Source organism: Erpetoichthys calabaricus, chromosome 4, assembly GCF_900747795.2.
Source record: "Erpetoichthys calabaricus chromosome 4, fErpCal1.3, whole genome shotgun sequence".
NCBI lineage: Eukaryota > Metazoa > Chordata > Cladistia > Polypteriformes > Polypteridae > Erpetoichthys > Erpetoichthys calabaricus.
Window position 1 is genome coordinate 767,443 of NC_041397.2, and position 18,230 is coordinate 785,672.

The 18,230-nt window shown below is 48.1% G+C and overlaps 1 protein-coding gene across 2 annotated transcripts in view; it reads left to right on the forward strand.

Annotated features, from left to right (window-relative positions):
- The first annotated feature begins 470 nt into the window (after positions 1-470).
- The window catches only part of LOC114641486 (interleukin-10 receptor subunit beta-like), a 38,340-nt gene continuing 20,580 nt past the window's right edge, over positions 471-18,230 (forward strand). The window contains exons 1-2 of one of the 2 annotated variants that reach the window (XM_028790524.2): positions 471-564; positions 7,427-7,747. In XM_028790524.2, the coding sequence (XP_028646357.1) occupies positions 7,693-7,747 (55 nt within the window). In that variant the 5' untranslated portion in view covers positions 471-564; positions 7,427-7,692. Of the gene's footprint in view, positions 671-7,426; positions 7,748-18,230 lie in introns of both variants that reach the window. The other variant, XM_051926365.1, reaches the window with a different exon arrangement.

Here is an 18,230-nt window from a genome sequence, read left to right on the forward strand (position 1 = left end):
AGGCACCGATGAAGTTGACCGCTGATTGTCCTGCTGCACGGCGGAGGTGAAGTTGAATCTGAGCCCTCATACAATCAAATTGATTTACAGTGGACCTCTGATCGCCATTTGTCCCTAGTAGCGCCCACATGAATGAGGTCGTGGGCACAAGGGGTGGGAAAACGGGATCTTGTGAGGTGACAGACCATTTAGGGACAGTGAGCCACGTGAGAGGACTGGGGTATCAGCTGATGTTACGGTGCTGTTTTCAGGACGCCCAGGGTGATCCGGCTTGAGAAACTTGGATGAAATGGGGTCCTAATGTCAAGGTCGAATACTTCCAATTAAAAAAAAAAGCGCCGACCAAAAGACAATCAAGTCAAAAGCCCCGGAGTCGCGTGTTTGTCAAAAACTGCAAGTGCGATGACAGATAAGACGCGTGACTAACAGTCGCGGCCCCCGCACTTTCTTTCCTGCCTTCCACAACCTGAGACGGCGACGGCGGCGGCTGCGCGGAGAACTCGAGCGCCCGAAGAGGAGCCGCGAGAAGAAATGACGGCGGGGCGGCCGGAGACGCTGGACGAGGTGGGTGTGCCGCTCCGACTGCCCTTTGTAGCGCCTTACAGTGTCATTCCAGACCCCATCGCCCACCCCGTTCGAGGGTCGACGACTTAAACTGCGCGTGTCTCAGGTAAACGTGCGAAGAGAAAAACGAAAAGTCGCCGAGCCGTCCGTTTATGTAAGGAGCGCAACTTTGATGGAGCAAAAAACGCGCAGAAGGGGACAATCGGGGGCGGCGAGTGACGGGAAAAACAAAACCACCCAGCCGTCCGGAGCGAGCACGTGCTTAGGGGGAGATTAGGAGACAGAAATTCGAACCTCCCCTCCACAGACGTGCAGGTTAGGATGACGGGGGGCTTCGGCTTAAAGTGAGCGCCATGTCGTGGGCCGCTCCTGTTTTGGACCCCGAGTAGCAGGACGTCTCGTGGACTTTGGGTGAAGCCTTTGGAGGTCAGTGGTGTCCACGACGGTGACTGGCTACAAAAGGCGCTATATAGAGATTGTAAATAGTTTTATGTGTAACCCAAACCATAGTTGGGGGCTGTTAGAAAGAGTAATTGGATCCGCTACAAGGACAGGCCGTCTCGTGACCCTAAGATGGCACTAAGCAGGTATGACTTCACATGTTGAGTGGATTATGAATGTGGCACAGTGGTTAGTGCACCTGCCTCGTGGATCCCACATCCTGATGTTGAACCCCACGCCCACCATGGGCTTGTTGTGTGTTCTCTTTGTGGTCCAGCCACATCAGTGAGTGTAGACCGCAAATAGCCAACAGTGCCAGCACAGGCACTGGCACTTCGACCGAGAAGGTGACTTCAGAATATTACGTCCTGTTGGCACAGTAGATCAGGCAGCTGCCCAGTCCTAGGTTCAGGTCCCACACCACACCAGTCGCTATCTGAACGGAGTTGGCATTATCGTCTTTTTTCTTACACCACCAACGTGACAAACTGGCCACCACAGCCCCCACCACAACATCCGCAAACAATCGCTGCCTCCCCCAGTATGCTGACATTGTATGCTGTAGGAATGGCACATTTCTCCCTGGTGATGAAAATAAAGTGCCACCTAGTTGGCACAATACTCAGCTGCCAAGATGGGCATGAGCCCTCTGTCTCCTGGAATTGGACTAAATGGGTTTGGCATGGTGTGTAAAAGTGGCACAGTGACCAGACACAATGCCTGTGTGCAGTTTGGATGTTCTCCTTGTGTCCCTGACATCGGGACCCTGAACTACATCAAGTGGGCTTTAAAATATTATACTCCAGTGGCACAACAGAGAAATCTTCTGTCACACAGGTGCCAAGTCCTGCCTGAGTGGAGGTTGCCCTTTGGGTCTGCATTGGTAGTTTTGTTTGAGTCATTCAGGACGACTGGGGTCTCCAAATGACATAAGTGCGGGCGTGTGCCATGTAGAGGGCTGGCATCTATTTGGACTGGCATGCCTTGCTTTGGATTAACTGGGTTTGCGTAGCAGGAAATCTCCTGGACTTTGGGAGCAGCCTTTGAAGGTCTGTGGTGCCCACAGCTGTGACGTTATTAGAGTGGCATTGAAATGTACAGGTTATGAAAGGCGCTTTATAGAATTTCTAAACAGTTTTATTTGTAACCTGAATCTACCAAGACCAGTAGGACCAGGCTGAGAGTCTTAGAAAGAGTTTGTTCACAATGTATGCTGTAGAAGGCGCTATATTCAGCTGCCAGGATAGGCTCCAGCCACCTGTGACCCACGTGGCACAGTGCTGCTGCCTTCTGGATCCATCTTTCTGAGACTGGACCTCATGCCCAGTTGTCAGTGTGGAGGTTGCATGTTCTCCTTGTGCCCTGTGGGTTTCCTTCCACTTTACAAATTCATACCCGTCTGACTGAGTGTGGGCTCTAAACCCCCTTACAGGCCCTGGCACTTGGACCCTGAACTCCATTAATTGGGCACAGTGGACAAAGCTCTTACCACAACAGTGCCAAGTCCATGCCAGTGTGGAGTTTGCTCTTTGTGTCTGCATCGCTAGTTTTGTTTGAGACATGCAGGATGACTGGCCACTTCAGAGTGAAGTGAGTGCCAAGCAGAGGACTGGCATCCTTCTGAGGACAACTTCCTGCTCTGGACCGCATGGTGCTGCCTGTGACCCTGAGTAGCAGGAAATGCCCCGGCTCTGGGAAACAGCCTTTGAAGTTCTTACTAGAGTGGCATTGAAATATGGTGGCTATGAAAGGCGCTATATAGAGACGTCAAACAGTTTTATTTGTAACCTCAAGTTGGAAGTCTGGCTGTTATTGTTCTCAGTGTGTGCTATAGGGGGCGCTACATTCAGCTGCCATGATAGGCTCCAGCCCCCCACCCCATGACCCAGAACTGCATTGAGTGGGTTTGACATTGTATATATAGCGCCATGTAAAAGTGGCACACTGCTGCTTATCCAGCTTCCTAGGACTGAAGCCCACGGCCAGCCGTCCCTGCGGACTTTGCATGTTCTCCCTGTGGCACCAGGACTCTGAACTCGACTAAGTGGCCTTTTTAACGTTAGATTAGAGTGGCACAGTGGATCAGTTCTCTGCCACACAGGTGCCCCTGACCGAGTGGAGATTGCTTGTTGTCTGCATTAACAGAATGACTGGTGACTGACCCCATTACTTGACCTTGGAGCCCAGTGTTGTACCCTCATTAAAGTGACAATGAAATGCACTTGATGGAGATGATGTTATATGCTGTAGTGTTATTTGTAATCTATGTCTGCCATGACTAGAAGGCTGGCACTGGGGCCATAAAGGTGGCTTTAGAAAGTTAAGGTCCAGTGGCACAGTAAATCGGGCAGCTGCCATATCCTGGCTTCAAGTCCCATGCCAGTCACTGTCTGAGTGGAGTTGTGCCTGCATTGTCATCTTTTCTGTCTATCAGACATGCCAAATACATGCGGATGAAGTTAACTGGTGACTTTAAACTGGCCAATTGACCACCCATAGTCTGCCACAATGTCCATAAACAGGTGTTGCCACCGTAACTGGTGGGTCCCCACCTGTGCTATCACCTGCTGCTCAGAAGAAGAAGATGTTGATTTACTGGTCAGTTGGCATCACCAGCTTCATATATGGCCAGTAGGTATGGGTGGTCATCATGAAATGAGGGACCCACACAGGCAAAGTGAGGGCCTTGGAGCAGAAACCTGCCACTCTGGAACACTAGAAGCCAGTCAGGGTTGTGAAGTAGTCATGTGGGTAAGTGGCATCATGATTTGTACACCAGGACCAGCCCACCAGGAGAGGAGCCCACAGCAGACCCTGGGCATGAATTAGTGGAGACCATCACAGGGAAACGGGTGGACTGGACTGGCTGGTCTGCTCAGTGTGTTCACCACAGACCCCTCACAGCGACAAGTGAACTGAAATTGTGCCCTGTAAGCATGACTGTGCCATAGACTGGACTGGCAGCCTACCCAGCGTTTGCCCAGTGCTCTGTGATCAGGTTTCTAAAATTGAATTGACCTGGACAGGCAGACATTAAAGTGAATAGGAGCTGATCTCACCATAACTGGGCACAAAGAGGGCACCAGCCCATTATATTACAACAAGACCTATCATTCTCAAACCTGCTTATCCACATTAAGGGGTGTGGGGGGTCCAGACTTGGGCACTAGTTAGGAAGCAACTCTGGACAGAGTGCCAGTCCCACACAGGACCCATTCACACACACACCCACTGTGCCACTTCAGGTGCAGGAGTATTTAATTGGCCTAACTGGCATTACTAAATGGCCCTGCAAAAAATGGGGAGAACATGCGAACTCCACATAGATGGAACCTGGCACAGGACTAGAACACAGGGAGCAGCAGCACTAACCAACTGTGCCACTCTGCCTCCTTTATTTTATATGCTGCCATGTATCATTCAACCTGCTTAACCCTGTTCAGGCCTCGGCAGTATTGGGGTTGGAGGGCAGAGTCTATCTTGGCATCGCTGGACAAACCTGCAGGGAGCACCAGTTCAGTGCATGCACACACACACCGGACCAGTTTGTAAACACCAGTTAACTTAACCAGCATTTCTGAGGGAATGTGGGAGAAGAACCAGAGTGCCTGAGGAAAAAATGAAAGCTGGCACCCTGGGTTTGAATTTATTTGACATGCAAATCTACCACAATGACCAGCATGCCCAACCATGAGGGTATGTTGCATCCTAGGAAAGGATGCCAGTCCTTCACAGGGCACTCAACTCAACCAAGTTAGTGCCACCTTCTGTTTGCAATGATAGGGTTATGGCAGTTAGAGCCCAACCTTGGATGGGATGCCAGTGTATCACATGACACACTTGTAGGGCCAAGTCAGAGTCACCAATGAAGCTCACATGTGGCACAGAAACAACGACTAGGACTTGAACCTGGGTCTGCACAGCAGCCAGGCAGGGTTTTTAACCACTGTGCCACACAAAGCTCTGCTTGAGGTGTCCTACTCAGTCATGCATTTGACCCTCGAAAGTCATGGCTGACAGCAAGCCCATCTGGATAAGCTGGCACAGAGAGCATGAATTAGGCAAGAGGAAGGCCTGGTGGGTTCATCTGCAGGACAAAAGACAGATTTGGGACTTGAACTTGGCATGATTCGACACATTTCAAGGCCTGTGTTCAATGCGAAAGTACATGCCAGGGCACTCACTGAAGGATGACATCAGGTGGCACTCTTTAAAGCTGCTTCTGTGAGGTGTAAGGTGGACACAAGTTCAAGTCTCCTTCATGGCCCTCCAGACCCTCTGAGTGATACTTGAGAAGGACCAAGGGACTGCTGAGTGGCCCAGGGTTCAAGAATTGGTCATCATGTGACACTAGGTGGCACTAACCCTATGAGATGTACTTAAGGCTTTGGTCAGTGTATAGTGGGCGGTGCCTGGCGTATGGGTGGGGTTTAAGATTTGTGGATCTCCAGGAGCACCCTGGGACAGGTCATGTGACAAAGCAGGAGCTGCACAGGAAAGAACAACGCACTCTAGTGGTGAAGGAGTAGCACCAGAATCCTTATGGCTGCCCTCTGAAATGCCATGTTTGCTAGTCTGCGTGGGCACAAAAAAAATGCAATTATGCGATTCAAGAACTTCATGAAATGACATAAAAACAGGTGGCTGTTTTGTGGGAGTCCATTTTCATGTGGCCTTTCTAGTTGCAAAGTGTGGCATCTTTTAGGGGACCAGCCCTGAAGTGAGCTCATTAAATTAACTGCCAGTCTCATCCATTTGTGGGGCACACTTATGCACTCGGGCAATGGGCTGCCATCTGTCCATTCACTGTGCAGCTGGCTTAATCCAATTGATGGCCTTGACTGACGAGGCCTGTCCCAGCAGCATCGGGCAGAAGGCAGAGCATCCATTCATGCCTGTTAACTGATGCCACACCTGGCAACATCTTTGCCTTCATTTTTGTTTCAAATGCTGCCAACTTTCTGGATAGTCCTATTTTTAAACATCAAGATTGCTCAGTGAAATGCCACAATGCCAGTCCATTATTTTGTGCTTCTCATACTGTTCAGCCACTGAATCGGTTAGGCTGTGTCTTACGCCACGTTTCCCATCTTGGACCATTTAAACAATGAATGGTGGGTAGTGAGGCCACCTCCTAGCCTCAGGGTCATGGGTTCAACTCTTGTCTTGGGTGCCATCTGTGTGGTATTGAATGTCAATGGGGACTGCGTATGGGGGGCACTGGCTGCTTCACAAATCCCAGATACAGGTGCCCAGTTCACCCAGTAAGTCAGAGAGTGGTGCAAGTGAGTGAATGGAGAAACATGTTGGCCTGTTGAGGGCTGCTTGGCACCAAACTGTAAGGATAAAATGCAGAATCTGAAAACACACAGACAGAGAGATGTGAAAAGCACTATATGAAAGAAAGATTTGATAAATCGATGTGAAAGGCACTATATAATAGATACAGCATAGACAGATATGGCATTGTCATTTTCTAATCTGCTTAATCCAGACCAGGGTAGTGGGGGTATTGGAGCCTATCCCAGCTGGCAGAGGGTGCAAGGCCATTGCAGTTAGACAGATATATTGATGACAAAGGCACTATATAATAGATGTGTAGTGCACTGCATGTAGACAGATAGATATGAAAGGCGTATTGTAACAGAGATGTGAAAGGCGCTATATGATAGATGTGAAAGTTATTATATAAAAGAATGATAGCTGTGAAAGTCACTATATGATCAATCTGAGATCTGAAATACAATAGATATGAAAGGCACGATAGATAGATAGATAGATAGATAGATAGATAGATAGATAGATAGATAGATAGAACACTATGTAACACATTCAGTATATTCAGAAAGGCACTATATCCATCCATCCATCCATCAATTATCCAGCCCACTATATCCTAACACCGGGTCACGGGGGTCTGCTGGAGCCAATTCCAGCCAACACAGGGCACAAGGCAGGAAACAAACCCCTGGGCAGGGCGCCAGCGCACCGCAGGGCACACACCCACTCACACGCCAAACACAATTTAGGATCGCCAATCCACCTAACCTGCATGTCTTTGGACTGTGGGAGAAAACCCACGCAGACACGGGGAGAACATGCAAACTCCACGCATGGAGGACTCGGGAAGTGAACCCAGACGGGTCTCCTTAATGCGAGGCAGCAGCACTACCCACTGCGTCACCATATAATAAAATTTAAAAAGTAGCACATTAACAGTGTAAAGCGCTCTGAGGGGCTCTCGAGCTGACCCGGATATTTTTATTGCTGTTCCTCGTTTTCTTTAACTCAGCCTCACATATTCAAATGGAATGTCATACCCACAGTTATGATGGTGATGATGATTATGACGCCAGATCCTGAAGTTGTTCCTAATTCTAACTGTCACTCATTTTGTCTTCTTTTACTTTTTCATCTCCAGTGTTTGGCGCTGCGCCGTCTCACGAGTTTCGTCTGAAAGTCCTCGGATTTACCGAGCCTGAAATCCCAGAGCGGGAGGGAATTCCCAAGGAGGCAGTGCGCGTGCGCCTGTCTGACTGCGCATGTGTGCTACGCCTGCGCGGCGTTACTGAGGCAGGCAGGTAGGCATTGAAGGCGGAGAGCGGGTTGGCTCGGCTCGTATCTGGGAAAGTTTTCTAGAGAATGGAAATCAAGGAGGACGAAGAATCCCTGTGGAACTGAGCGAAGATGGCGTCGAAGTCAGTTTTCTGGATATTGCTGCTTGTCAATGAAACTTTTCGAGGTAAACCTTTTTTTTTGGAATTATGAGAGTGTGAAGTGGGAGGAATGGCTCTTTACGTACCAAGTCTCGCTCGGCGTCTGTCGCGTTCAGCTTTTCCCGGTCGGAACTTCCTCATTTCAGCGCCGACGGCATCTTGGTGGAGATTAACCAGGGCCGTGAGGCACGACGATCGGCGACACTTTTCAGAAGGACACCGGCCGAATCTGTGGGTTTCAGCGGAGGACACTGCGGTCTGTGAGGGCTGAAACGGGGGCTACGGGAGGCGGCGTTAGGAAATGTGCGGACTGATCACTTGATAAACGAGCCCTCATAGGGGAGACACTTTATAGAGCGAAACCAGCAGAATTTACAGTTGAACGGGAAATACGCCAGGGATGTTTAGGGACAAGGCGGTGGTCTGGAGGTTTTTGTTTAGATAGATAGATAGATACTTTATTTATTTATTTGGCCCTTATGACTTCGATAATCAACACTGGATTTGCCGAAGGGGAAATTCTTCATGTAATCAAGCTGCTGTTTTGTATCAAGCCAGAAACATCAGGTTATGGTAATTCTTTTCTGAATTTGGTTAAAAATGTTGAATGGGTGTGAATTCAGTTTTTACTTCGACCAGTTTCACAAGCAGTGTGTCATTCTTACTTGGACCTGGTGTCACTGTCTAGTCATCCATCCATTTTAATTAGCTGGTTTTTCCACGGCAGGGGCACAGGAACTGATCCCAGCAAACGGAGAGTGCAAGGCTGGGCAGGATGGCAGTCACACACATACCACCACACCAGCTCACCCAATCCACATGCCTTTGGGCCGTTGCATCCACCGATGACATATTTGTATTCAATGCAATTACTTTAAATTGATAAGTTTATTTTGCGCGGGTGGCACGGTGGCGCAGTGGCTAGCGCTGCTGCCTTGTAGTTAGGAGACCTGGGTTCGCTTCCCGGGTCCCCGTGTCTGCGTGGGTTTCCTCCGGGCGCTCCGGTTTCCTCCCACAGTCCAGGTTAGGTGGATTGGCGATTCTAAATTGGCCCTAGTGTGTGGGTGTGTTTGTGTGTGTCCTGCGGTGGGTTGGCACCCTGCCCGGAATTGGTTCCTGCCTTGTGCCCTGTGTTGGCTGGGATTGGCTCCAGCAGACCCCTGTGACCCTGTGTTCGGATTCAGCGGGTTGGAAAATGGATGGATGGTTGAAGTTTATTTTGCTGTTTCCATTTTAATCCACCAATTTTTGTAGGGTTTGCTCTCTTCATTGTGACTTCATTTATTTGTTTGGTTGATGCCTTTTATCCTAGTGACTTACAATATTCCCGGTACCACTGGTTTCATTTCGGTGTTGGTTTGGAATTCTGGCAGGTGAAGTGACTTGCTCGTGGTCACACAGTGTCAATAGCAGGGTTTGCCTTAACTACGACACCACAGGCCCCTATCTGAATGGTGACAGTGAGCAGTGCATGGTGTGGACACGGGTGCCATCAAGATTTGATGCTAAAGAGGGGAGCGGTGACTTTGCAGCCATTGTCACTGCTCTGGTCCTTTGTAGAAAGCGTTGAGGCCTCTTGATGAGTGGACAGGTGAATCTGGTGCCCAAGTTGTGGCTCCCCTTTGTCATTCGATGCTGGCTGTCCTGTGCATTGCTCATCCCCAGCATTTGGATATAATGAGGGGAGCTAACCACATAGGAAAGGGGGAATTAAAGAAAGGGAGACCACAGCCAAAAAATGAAAAATCATCAAAACACTTTAAAGGGAAACAAAAGCCATTCTGGCAACAATTACAATAAAGTAAAACCCAAAGCGCGGCTCCCACCCCACAGCACAACCTGTTAGCACTGAGAGCAAAAACTGAAAGATAATGGAGGAGTAGCAAGTGAGGCGGGCGCACCAGTAGCGTTAAGAAGGTGGGCAGCTCATGAATGAGGTGGTGACCACGTCCAGGCCAGCTGGACCACCATTGTAACAATATTGGAGCCATGTGCCTCGTGGGCAGATGCCATTGGCAACTCCAAAATGATTGGACTTAAAAGGGAAGACTTCCTGACAGAAGGGGAAAAGAAATCGGGAGATTTCCAGCGAGAGGCAGGAGAAGTTTTAGTGGCGATTATCTTTAACGTACCGTAGATCTGCCATTGTTGTATGCTACTAACTCCATGGTTGGTAGTGGTGGCCGAGAACAATGTTTAGTGTTATGTTACATTGTAAAATAGAGAGAACAGAAGTTTATGATAGAATCAAGACATTGGAGACTAAAGTTATTATTAAAGATTTTTAATATTGTTAAATAGAAACATGAGGGGAAATCAGTGCACCTTGTAAATGAGAAACCTAAATCCTCATAATAGTAATAATAATATTTATTTGTACAGCACAGTTTCATACAAAAAAGTAGCTCAAAGTGCTTTACATAAAGAAGAACAGTAAATAAAAAAAAATATAACAACATAAGAAATTAAAATAAGGCAACATTAGTTAACATAAAAAAAAGAGTAAGGTCCGATGGCCAGGGGGACAGAAAAAACAAAAAAACAACTCCAGAAGGCTGGAGAAAAAAATAAAATCTGCAGGGGGTCCGAGGCCACGAGACCACCCAGTCCCCTCTGGGCATTCTACCTAACATAAATGAAATAGTCCTCTTTGTAGTTAGGGCTCTCACGGAAGGACTTGATGGTGATGGTCATGCAGACTTCTGGCTTTTAATCCATCAATGTTGGAACATCACGGTGCTTTGGGTAGATGGTGGTGGTGCAAGCCGCCATGACAAAGAAACCGGAAAAAGTAACAGAAGAGAGAGTAGCGGTTAGTACAAATTTTAGAGCCACCATGAATAGTTATAATGAATTGGATATACAGAGTATCAGGATTAAATGACAGTGAAGTTATGAGAAGGCCATGTTACAGTAATGTGTTTTCAGTAGTTTTTTAAAGTGCTCCACTGGTGAATTCCTACTGGTAGGCTATTCCAGATTTTAGGTGCATAACAGCAGAAGGTCACCCGCCTCACCACTTCCTTTAAGTTTAGATCTTGGAATTCTAAGGAGACACTCAGTTGAGGATCTGAGGTTACGATTTGGAATATAAGGTGTCAGACATTCCGATATATAAGCCGGGGTGAGATTATTTAAGGCTTTATAAACCATAAACAGAATTTTAAAGTCAATCCTGAATGACACAGGTAACCAGTGTAGTGACATCAAAACTGGAGAGATGTGCTCGGATTTTCTTTTCCTGGTAAGGATTCTAGCAGCTGCATTCTGCACTTGTTGCAAACAATTTATGTCTTTTTTGGGTAGTCCTGAGAGGAGTGCGTTACAGTAATCTAGTCGACTGAAAACAAACGCGTGAACTAATTTCTCAGCATCTTTCAATGATATAAGAGGTCTAACTTTTGCTATGTTTCTTAAGTGAAAAAATGCTGTCCTAGTGATCTGATTAATATGTGATTTAAAATTCAGATTACAGTCAACGGTTACCCCTAAGCTTTTTACCTCCAACTTTTAATCCTAATGTATCCAGTTTATTTCTAATAGCCTCATTGTATCCATTATTGCCAATCACTAAGATTTCAGTTTTCTCTTTATTTAATTTGAGAAAGTTACTATTCATCCATTCTGAGATACAAGTTAGACATTGTGTTAGCGAATCAAGAGAATTGGGGTCATCAGGTGCTATTGATAAATACAGCTGTGTGTCATCAGCATAGCTGTGGTGGCTCACGTTGTGCCCTGAGATAATCTGACTTAATGGAAGTATGTAGATTGAGAAGAGCAGCGGACCCAGGATAGAGCCTTGTGGACCACCATATAGGATATCATGTGTCTTTGAGTTGTAATTAGCACAACTAACAAAGAATTTTCTCCCTGCCAGGTAGGATTCAAACCAATTTAAGACACTGCCAGAGAGGCCCACCCATTGACTAAGGCGATTTCTAAGAATATTGTGATCAATGGTGTCAAATGTGGCACTCAGATCTAAGAGGATGAGAACAGATAAATGGCCTCTGTCTGCATTTACCCGCAAGTCATTTACTACTTTAACGAGTGCAGTTTCTGTGCTGTGATTTGTTCTAAAACCTGACTGAAATTTATCAAGAATAGCAGGTTTATTGAGGTGCTCATTTAACTGTATAATGACTGCCTTCTCTAGAATTTTACTTAAGAAAGGCAGGTTAGAGATGGGTCTATAATTTTCAAAAGCAGAGGGGTCGAGATTATTTTTCTTAACTAGGGGTTTAACTACCGCAGTCTTAAGACAGTCTGGGAAGACCCCCGTATCTAATGACGAATTTACTATGTCAAGAACATTATCAATAAGCACGCCCGATACTTCTTTGAAAAAACTTGTTGGTATTGGGTCAAGGACGCAGGTGAAGGGTTTCAGGTGCGAGAAACATAGGAGTGAATTTTTGAATTGAATATCTGCCTGTCAGGTGGCACAGTGGCGCAGTGGGTAGCGCTGCTGCCTCACAGTTAGGAGACTCAGGTTCACTTCCCGAGTCCTCCCTGTGTGGAGTTTGCATGTTCTCCCCGTGTCTGCGTGGGTTTCCTCCCACAGTCCAAAGATGTGCAGGTTAGGTGGATTAGCAATCCTAAATTGTGCTTTGTGTGTGTGTGTGTGTGTGTGTGCCCTGCGGTTGGGTGGTGCCCTGCCCAGGGTTTGTTTCCTGCCTTGCGCCCTGTGTTGGCTGGGAGTGGCTCCAGCAGACCCCCGTGACCCTGTAGATAGGATATAGTTGGCTGGATAATGGATGAATGGATGGATATCTGCCTGTCCCCCCAATTGTGGGTCAGTAGTCCTGTCCTCGATTCAAAAAGCATATACAAAAGTGCCGTTCTTGTTTGGATTATTCCCTTAAAAAAGGAAACATTTCATGTTTGAACAAAAATAAAAATACTTTGGAATTTCTTCAAATCACTGAAGACCCCAAACACGTATTCTTGGGGTGTGCTGCTATTACAAAGCGTACTTCACTTCACTTCACTTCCCTCAGAATTCGCCTGAAGTTTCTTTTTCTAGTAGAAGTGTAGGACATTTCTTGAGTGTCACATTTACAGGTGTCTGTCCATCCATCGTCATAAGCTGCTTATTGAGGGTAAGGTGAGTGCAGAGAGAGACAACAGGACGACAGTCCACCTCGTGGTGAGCACACACACACACACACACATTTTGAGTCCTATAAGTGAGGCCCCTGGACTTTTTCTGCTTTTGTTTGAGTTTTGCTTGCAATGAGGTGTCAAACTAAATGACGCCTTTTATTGGCTACCTGAGTGGATTACGATATGCCAGCTGTCAGGGCAGCTCAGGTCGCTTCTTCAGGTGATTGTGCTGTAATTCTCCAGATATCTCTTTGGAGATTGGACTCATTTGGATTTCTTTCTGTTTTATGACTTTACACAGACCTTTCCGGTTGCTTCACAACTTTAAAATGACATGCTGGCACATATTTGATTGTTTCTTTACAGTACTTTGGTATGTTGAATTGTGATGTGTTTTTGGTTTTATCAACGCCGCCTCTGCCACACGTTTCACCAAAAAGGCAGCGCTGCCCTTGTTACTGTGTGCCAGATATGTTCCCGTGGCTGTGTTTTTTCATTTAGCTCAGCATTTATTAACCTTTAAGTATTTGCGACCTGAGTTTTCATAACAGTTTTAATCGCGGCCCCCTAACATTTTTTTGAAACCCTAATAAAATTTATTCCTATATTTTTTGCTGCCGATACACCGCTACAAGTTTAAAATTTCCCAACGAATAGTGAAATTATGCCATATATGGCAACATTTGCGCCCCCTTTATTGTTACTTCGGGCGCACCCCACAGTTTGAGAACCGCTGATTTAGCCAGTTCTTTGATCCAGTCCGCTATCCTAATAGTCTCATATGTTCAAACAAAGCACCCAAGTCTCAAAGGCCACTCACATTACAGTGTCGTGCAGTCGTGTTGACAAGGGGACGGGTGGGTAGACAGATGGACGGGCGGGCGGGCAGGCAGGTGGGTGGGCAGGCAGAGACGGGCAAGCAGACGGACGGACGGACGGGCGGGCAGGCAGACAGACAGACAGATGGGTGATTTGTAACATTTTCCTGGATGGAGTGTGAGTTTTGTTGTTGGGATTTCAGTTCCTCCTCTTAGTAAGAACCTTATAGAGAGACACATCAGAGTCGTGGCAATCACAGATGAATTATTTGCACATAAAAATAACTTTTAAACTGCCAGCTATGTTTTCTAGTTCTGAAAGTGACTTATCTGGCTAACAAATGACTTTATTCATCCCAAGAGGGAGGCTCAGTAAATAAATAATTAAACAAAACACAACAATTACTACAATGAGAGAAGAGCCCCAACTTGGCTGAAGTCGCAGCGAGGCGCTATAAAGGCGTTGTGCCGTTTAGTATGAAGAAGTGCTAGTCGTGTTTCTTGAGTCCTCCTTGTTGGTGCCTCAGGGAGACGATGAGGGCCAGCGTTGGTCGTATTCAATTCCTTATTGTCATGTGTGCAGGTCCCATGTACAGTGAAATGCTTGCTTGCATGTGCCCCCCCCCCCCCCCCCCCCCCCACAGACAGTGAACATAGACAAAAATAAAACCCGACACACAATCAGTAAATGAATATAAATAATTAAATAAACCAAACCAGAATCTTAGGAATAAACAGAGACAGTGGCAGAAGTCTAAGTGCAGGCAGCAGTGGAGGTGACACAAGGTTACTGACTGTTCACGAGTCTGACTGCAGTTGGGTAGAAACTGTTCCTGAACCTGGAGGTGTGCGTCCAGATGGGAGGAGGGTGAAAGTGACAGTGCAGGGTGGCGGGGGTCCCGCCTGATACGGTCACTTTCCTGAGACAGCATGTAGTGTGGATGTCATGGATCGCAGGGAGCTGTGTGCCCGTGATCTGCTGTGCTGTGTTCACCACCCGCTGTAGAGCTGTGAGCAGTTGCTGTACCAGGAGGTGATGTGTCCTGTCAGGATGGACTCCACAGTCCACCTGTAGGATCTGCACAGGGTTGTGGGAGACATCCGGGCCTTACTCAGTTTCCTGAGGGAGTAGAGGCGTTGTTGGGCTTTCTTGACTACTGCCGCAGTGTGACTTGACCATTTCAGGTCATCAGTGAGGGTGACTCCGAGGAACCTAAAGCTGCTGACCTGCTCCACAGCCTGACCTCCGATGTAGATGGTGCTGTGCTCTGTTGCCTGTTTGCGGAAATCCACAATTGTCTCCTTAGTTTTGCTAACGTTGAGGGTGAGTTTGTTGTCCTGACACCATTCTGCCAGGAGTCTGACCACCTCCCTGTAGGCCGTCTCATCATCCTCGCTGATCAGACCTACTACAGTGGTGTCGTCAGCAAACTTGAGGATGGCATTAGAGCTGTACTTAGCTACGCAGTCATGTGTGTAGAGAGAGTAAAGCAGGGGGCTCAGCATGCTGCCCTGCGGGGTCCCAGTGTTGATGGTGATGATGGAGGAGGTTTTTCCACCAATATGCACTTGCTGAGGTCTTCCGGTGAGGAAGTCCAGTACCCAGTTGCACAGTGAAGAGCTAAGCCGCAGATCCAGGAGTGTAGCGATGAGCTGGGATGGAGTGACGGTGATAAACACAGAGCTGTAGTCCACAAACAGCAGCCTGGCATAACAGTTCTTGTTCTCCAGATGAGACAGGGTGGCGTGAAGTGTTATGGAGATGGCACCCACAGTGGACCTGTTGCAGCAGTAGGCAAACTGGAGGGGGTCCAGACTGTCAGGGATGATGTCCTTGATGTGTTCTACCACCAGCCTCTCAAAGCACTTGGTTGTCAGGTTTTCTCCATTCTCTGCTCCCTCCTTCAGCAACCCAAGAGGGTGTCCTGTAACTGAGCCCCCCTTGTTAATCTGCTGGGCCTCTCTTGACGTGATGTTACTTGACTGACCGGCACACCACACTGGCCATCACAGAGTTGCCGGCGTTGTAAAGGATGTCACTCCCCACATTAATGGAGTACAGCGGGTGTCTTCTCCATGTGGAGGTGGGAGGCCATCGAAGTCTTAATTATCTTATGTCTTATCATTTAGCTGTCTGTCCGTTTATTTTGGGTCTGCTTTTGTGGGATGGAGAAATCATGAAGTTAAAGTAAAAAGTGATTCTGTTATTCTGATTGGCTAAAGCACAAGGGAAGTTGGACGTTGGATCTGCACATTTTTTGGCAAACAATGACATCAAATAAAAGTAAAAATGGTGGACTGGTTGAGAAATCAGTTGGAGTAGAAGCCCACAGCCACAGGGGACCCCCCAGAACTGCACTCTACCGTCCTTTACCATTCAGCACTGCCCGTCATTGATTGTCAATATTTGGGGTAAATTAAGAAAGCAAACTCCACAGGGGTGCCAGTTAAAGTGCCCTGTTTTGGGGTCGCCCAGGTTGACAAACTGCCCCCCAGGTTTTGAAATATCAGAGCAGACGTTTTACACCAGGAAGCCCTTTGACACCAAAGCTACGTCAGTCAATCTTTTAGCATGCGAGAGGATGACCACCTGACCCCAGTTCAGAGGGGTCCACAGACAAAAGAAAAGACGACAGATGGCAGCATTTCTAGACCTGGTAGCCTTGTCCCAGTGATGCTCTTTCCTGATTATTCTTGGTATATTTTCATCATGTGTGAGGATACGCGTTTGTGTCAAGGTGAGGTGGGCTCATCCCCCTGGAGGTCTTAATCCTGCCTGGCCAAATGTGTATGAAGTAAATGCCTCGTAGCTAGAAGGTCGACCCTCCATTGTGGAAAACGGGTGCAACGGGAAAAGTGACATCAGGAAAAACGTGGGCGAGTAAAATGGGCCCCAGTTTGGTAATCCCACCAGGGCCGCATGCCAAAAGGCTTGGTGTGTTAAGTGATCCGATATTAAACTGGCAGCCAGTGGGCTTTGTAATGCAATCGCAGGCCTTCACACCACTGCCATGTAAACTCGTCGAGCCCACTGAAGCCCGTCGGGTGCAGTAAGCCAGACCACCTGTCCAACATTCGGGCCATTTCAGTTCCCTTCAGTCATCACTCCGCACAGGCCCTGAGCGCCATACACAGCCGGTCACCTGGGAGGGGACAAACTGGGACGAGTCACCTCTGAATACCCATGTGGTATTTATAACCTGAAAGTTGATTGCGGTTGTTGCTATGGAGGCCTCAGAAATACCTACTGATATGGCAGAGGAGGGTGGTGACGTGCTGCTTGTCACGCTGTCTCTCTCTGGAGTGCTCAGGAACTGAGGTGACGAAATCCTTGCACTGCACCTCCCTCCATTGTGAGAACTCGCCAGTCCTGTTTGCATTGGACACATGGCAGGATGCCAGTTGCGCACAGAGCCCGCTCTGCACACACGCACACTCGCACCATCTTTTATTATGTGAAGAGCTTAAGGGACGCGCTCGGGGTCACACGGTGAGGCAGAGGCAGCAGTTGAGCTGGCAGCCTTGGGGCTTTCACTGCAGTGCCTGAACCTTCACACTCCCATGCTGTTTTACAGGGTGCAGCGAGCATCATGGGAAGTGCCGCCTGGTCACTTGGCAGGAGTCAGGCCGCAGGCCCACTTGTTCATGGTGTCACCACCCATCCTTTTCTTTATATCTGTTGTAACAAAGGCACTATATAGGCGCCCGACCCGGCACAGATGGACACAGAGGCACGTATAAACTAAAGACACATTTATTTTCTTCACCCGTGGGCACACATCTTCCCCGTGACCCACAGGCAATACACAGTCCATAAAGCACTATCCCAACACAACACAACAATCCTTTCTCCTCTCCCACCACTCCTCCGCAAGCGTAGTCCTCCTCCTCCTGAGCCTGGCTCCTCAAGTGGTGGTGGCTGGCCCTTTTTATAGCCCACCCAGAAGCTTTCCAGGTGCTTGACCACCTGGTCCTAACTGCACTTCCAGGTGGGGCCGAAGAGTCGTCCAGCCAGACTGTTGGAAGGAGCCAGCCCCCCCTAGTGGCCACCCCGAGCCCCAACCAGGCAGTGGAGGACTCCATCTCCCATGGAGGCCTGCGGGAGGTTGGGGAATCACCGTTGGCCAGGGAGGCTGCCACCAAGCGACCCTGGGGAGGTACTGAGCTGTCCATGGCTGCTCCCCCGAAACATAAGCAGCAGGGGGCGTCCCTGCCGGGCATGGGACCCGTCGGCTGTCCGCCACACAGTCCACATACCCAAATCAGATTGTAAAACTACAGGGTCACCTTTCTTATTAAAGATGTCGCCCACCTGATCATCATCTGTGTATTGCCTGCATGCTCTCCCCACTTCACTCCACTTTATTTGGATTATTTGGCCATACTGGCCAAGCGCCTCGTGCTGGTGGGTCTGTATGGAGAGTTCAGGACTGGCACTGTTGGCTCCAGAGTCGGAGGACTCCACATGGCAGTGAAGTAGCAGTTTAAGGATGATGGCCTAGTATTGCAGGCACAGATAGGAGGACCTGCCAGACCTGCCAGAGTGGAATGTGTGTATCATTTGAGTTCCTTCATGCTTTGA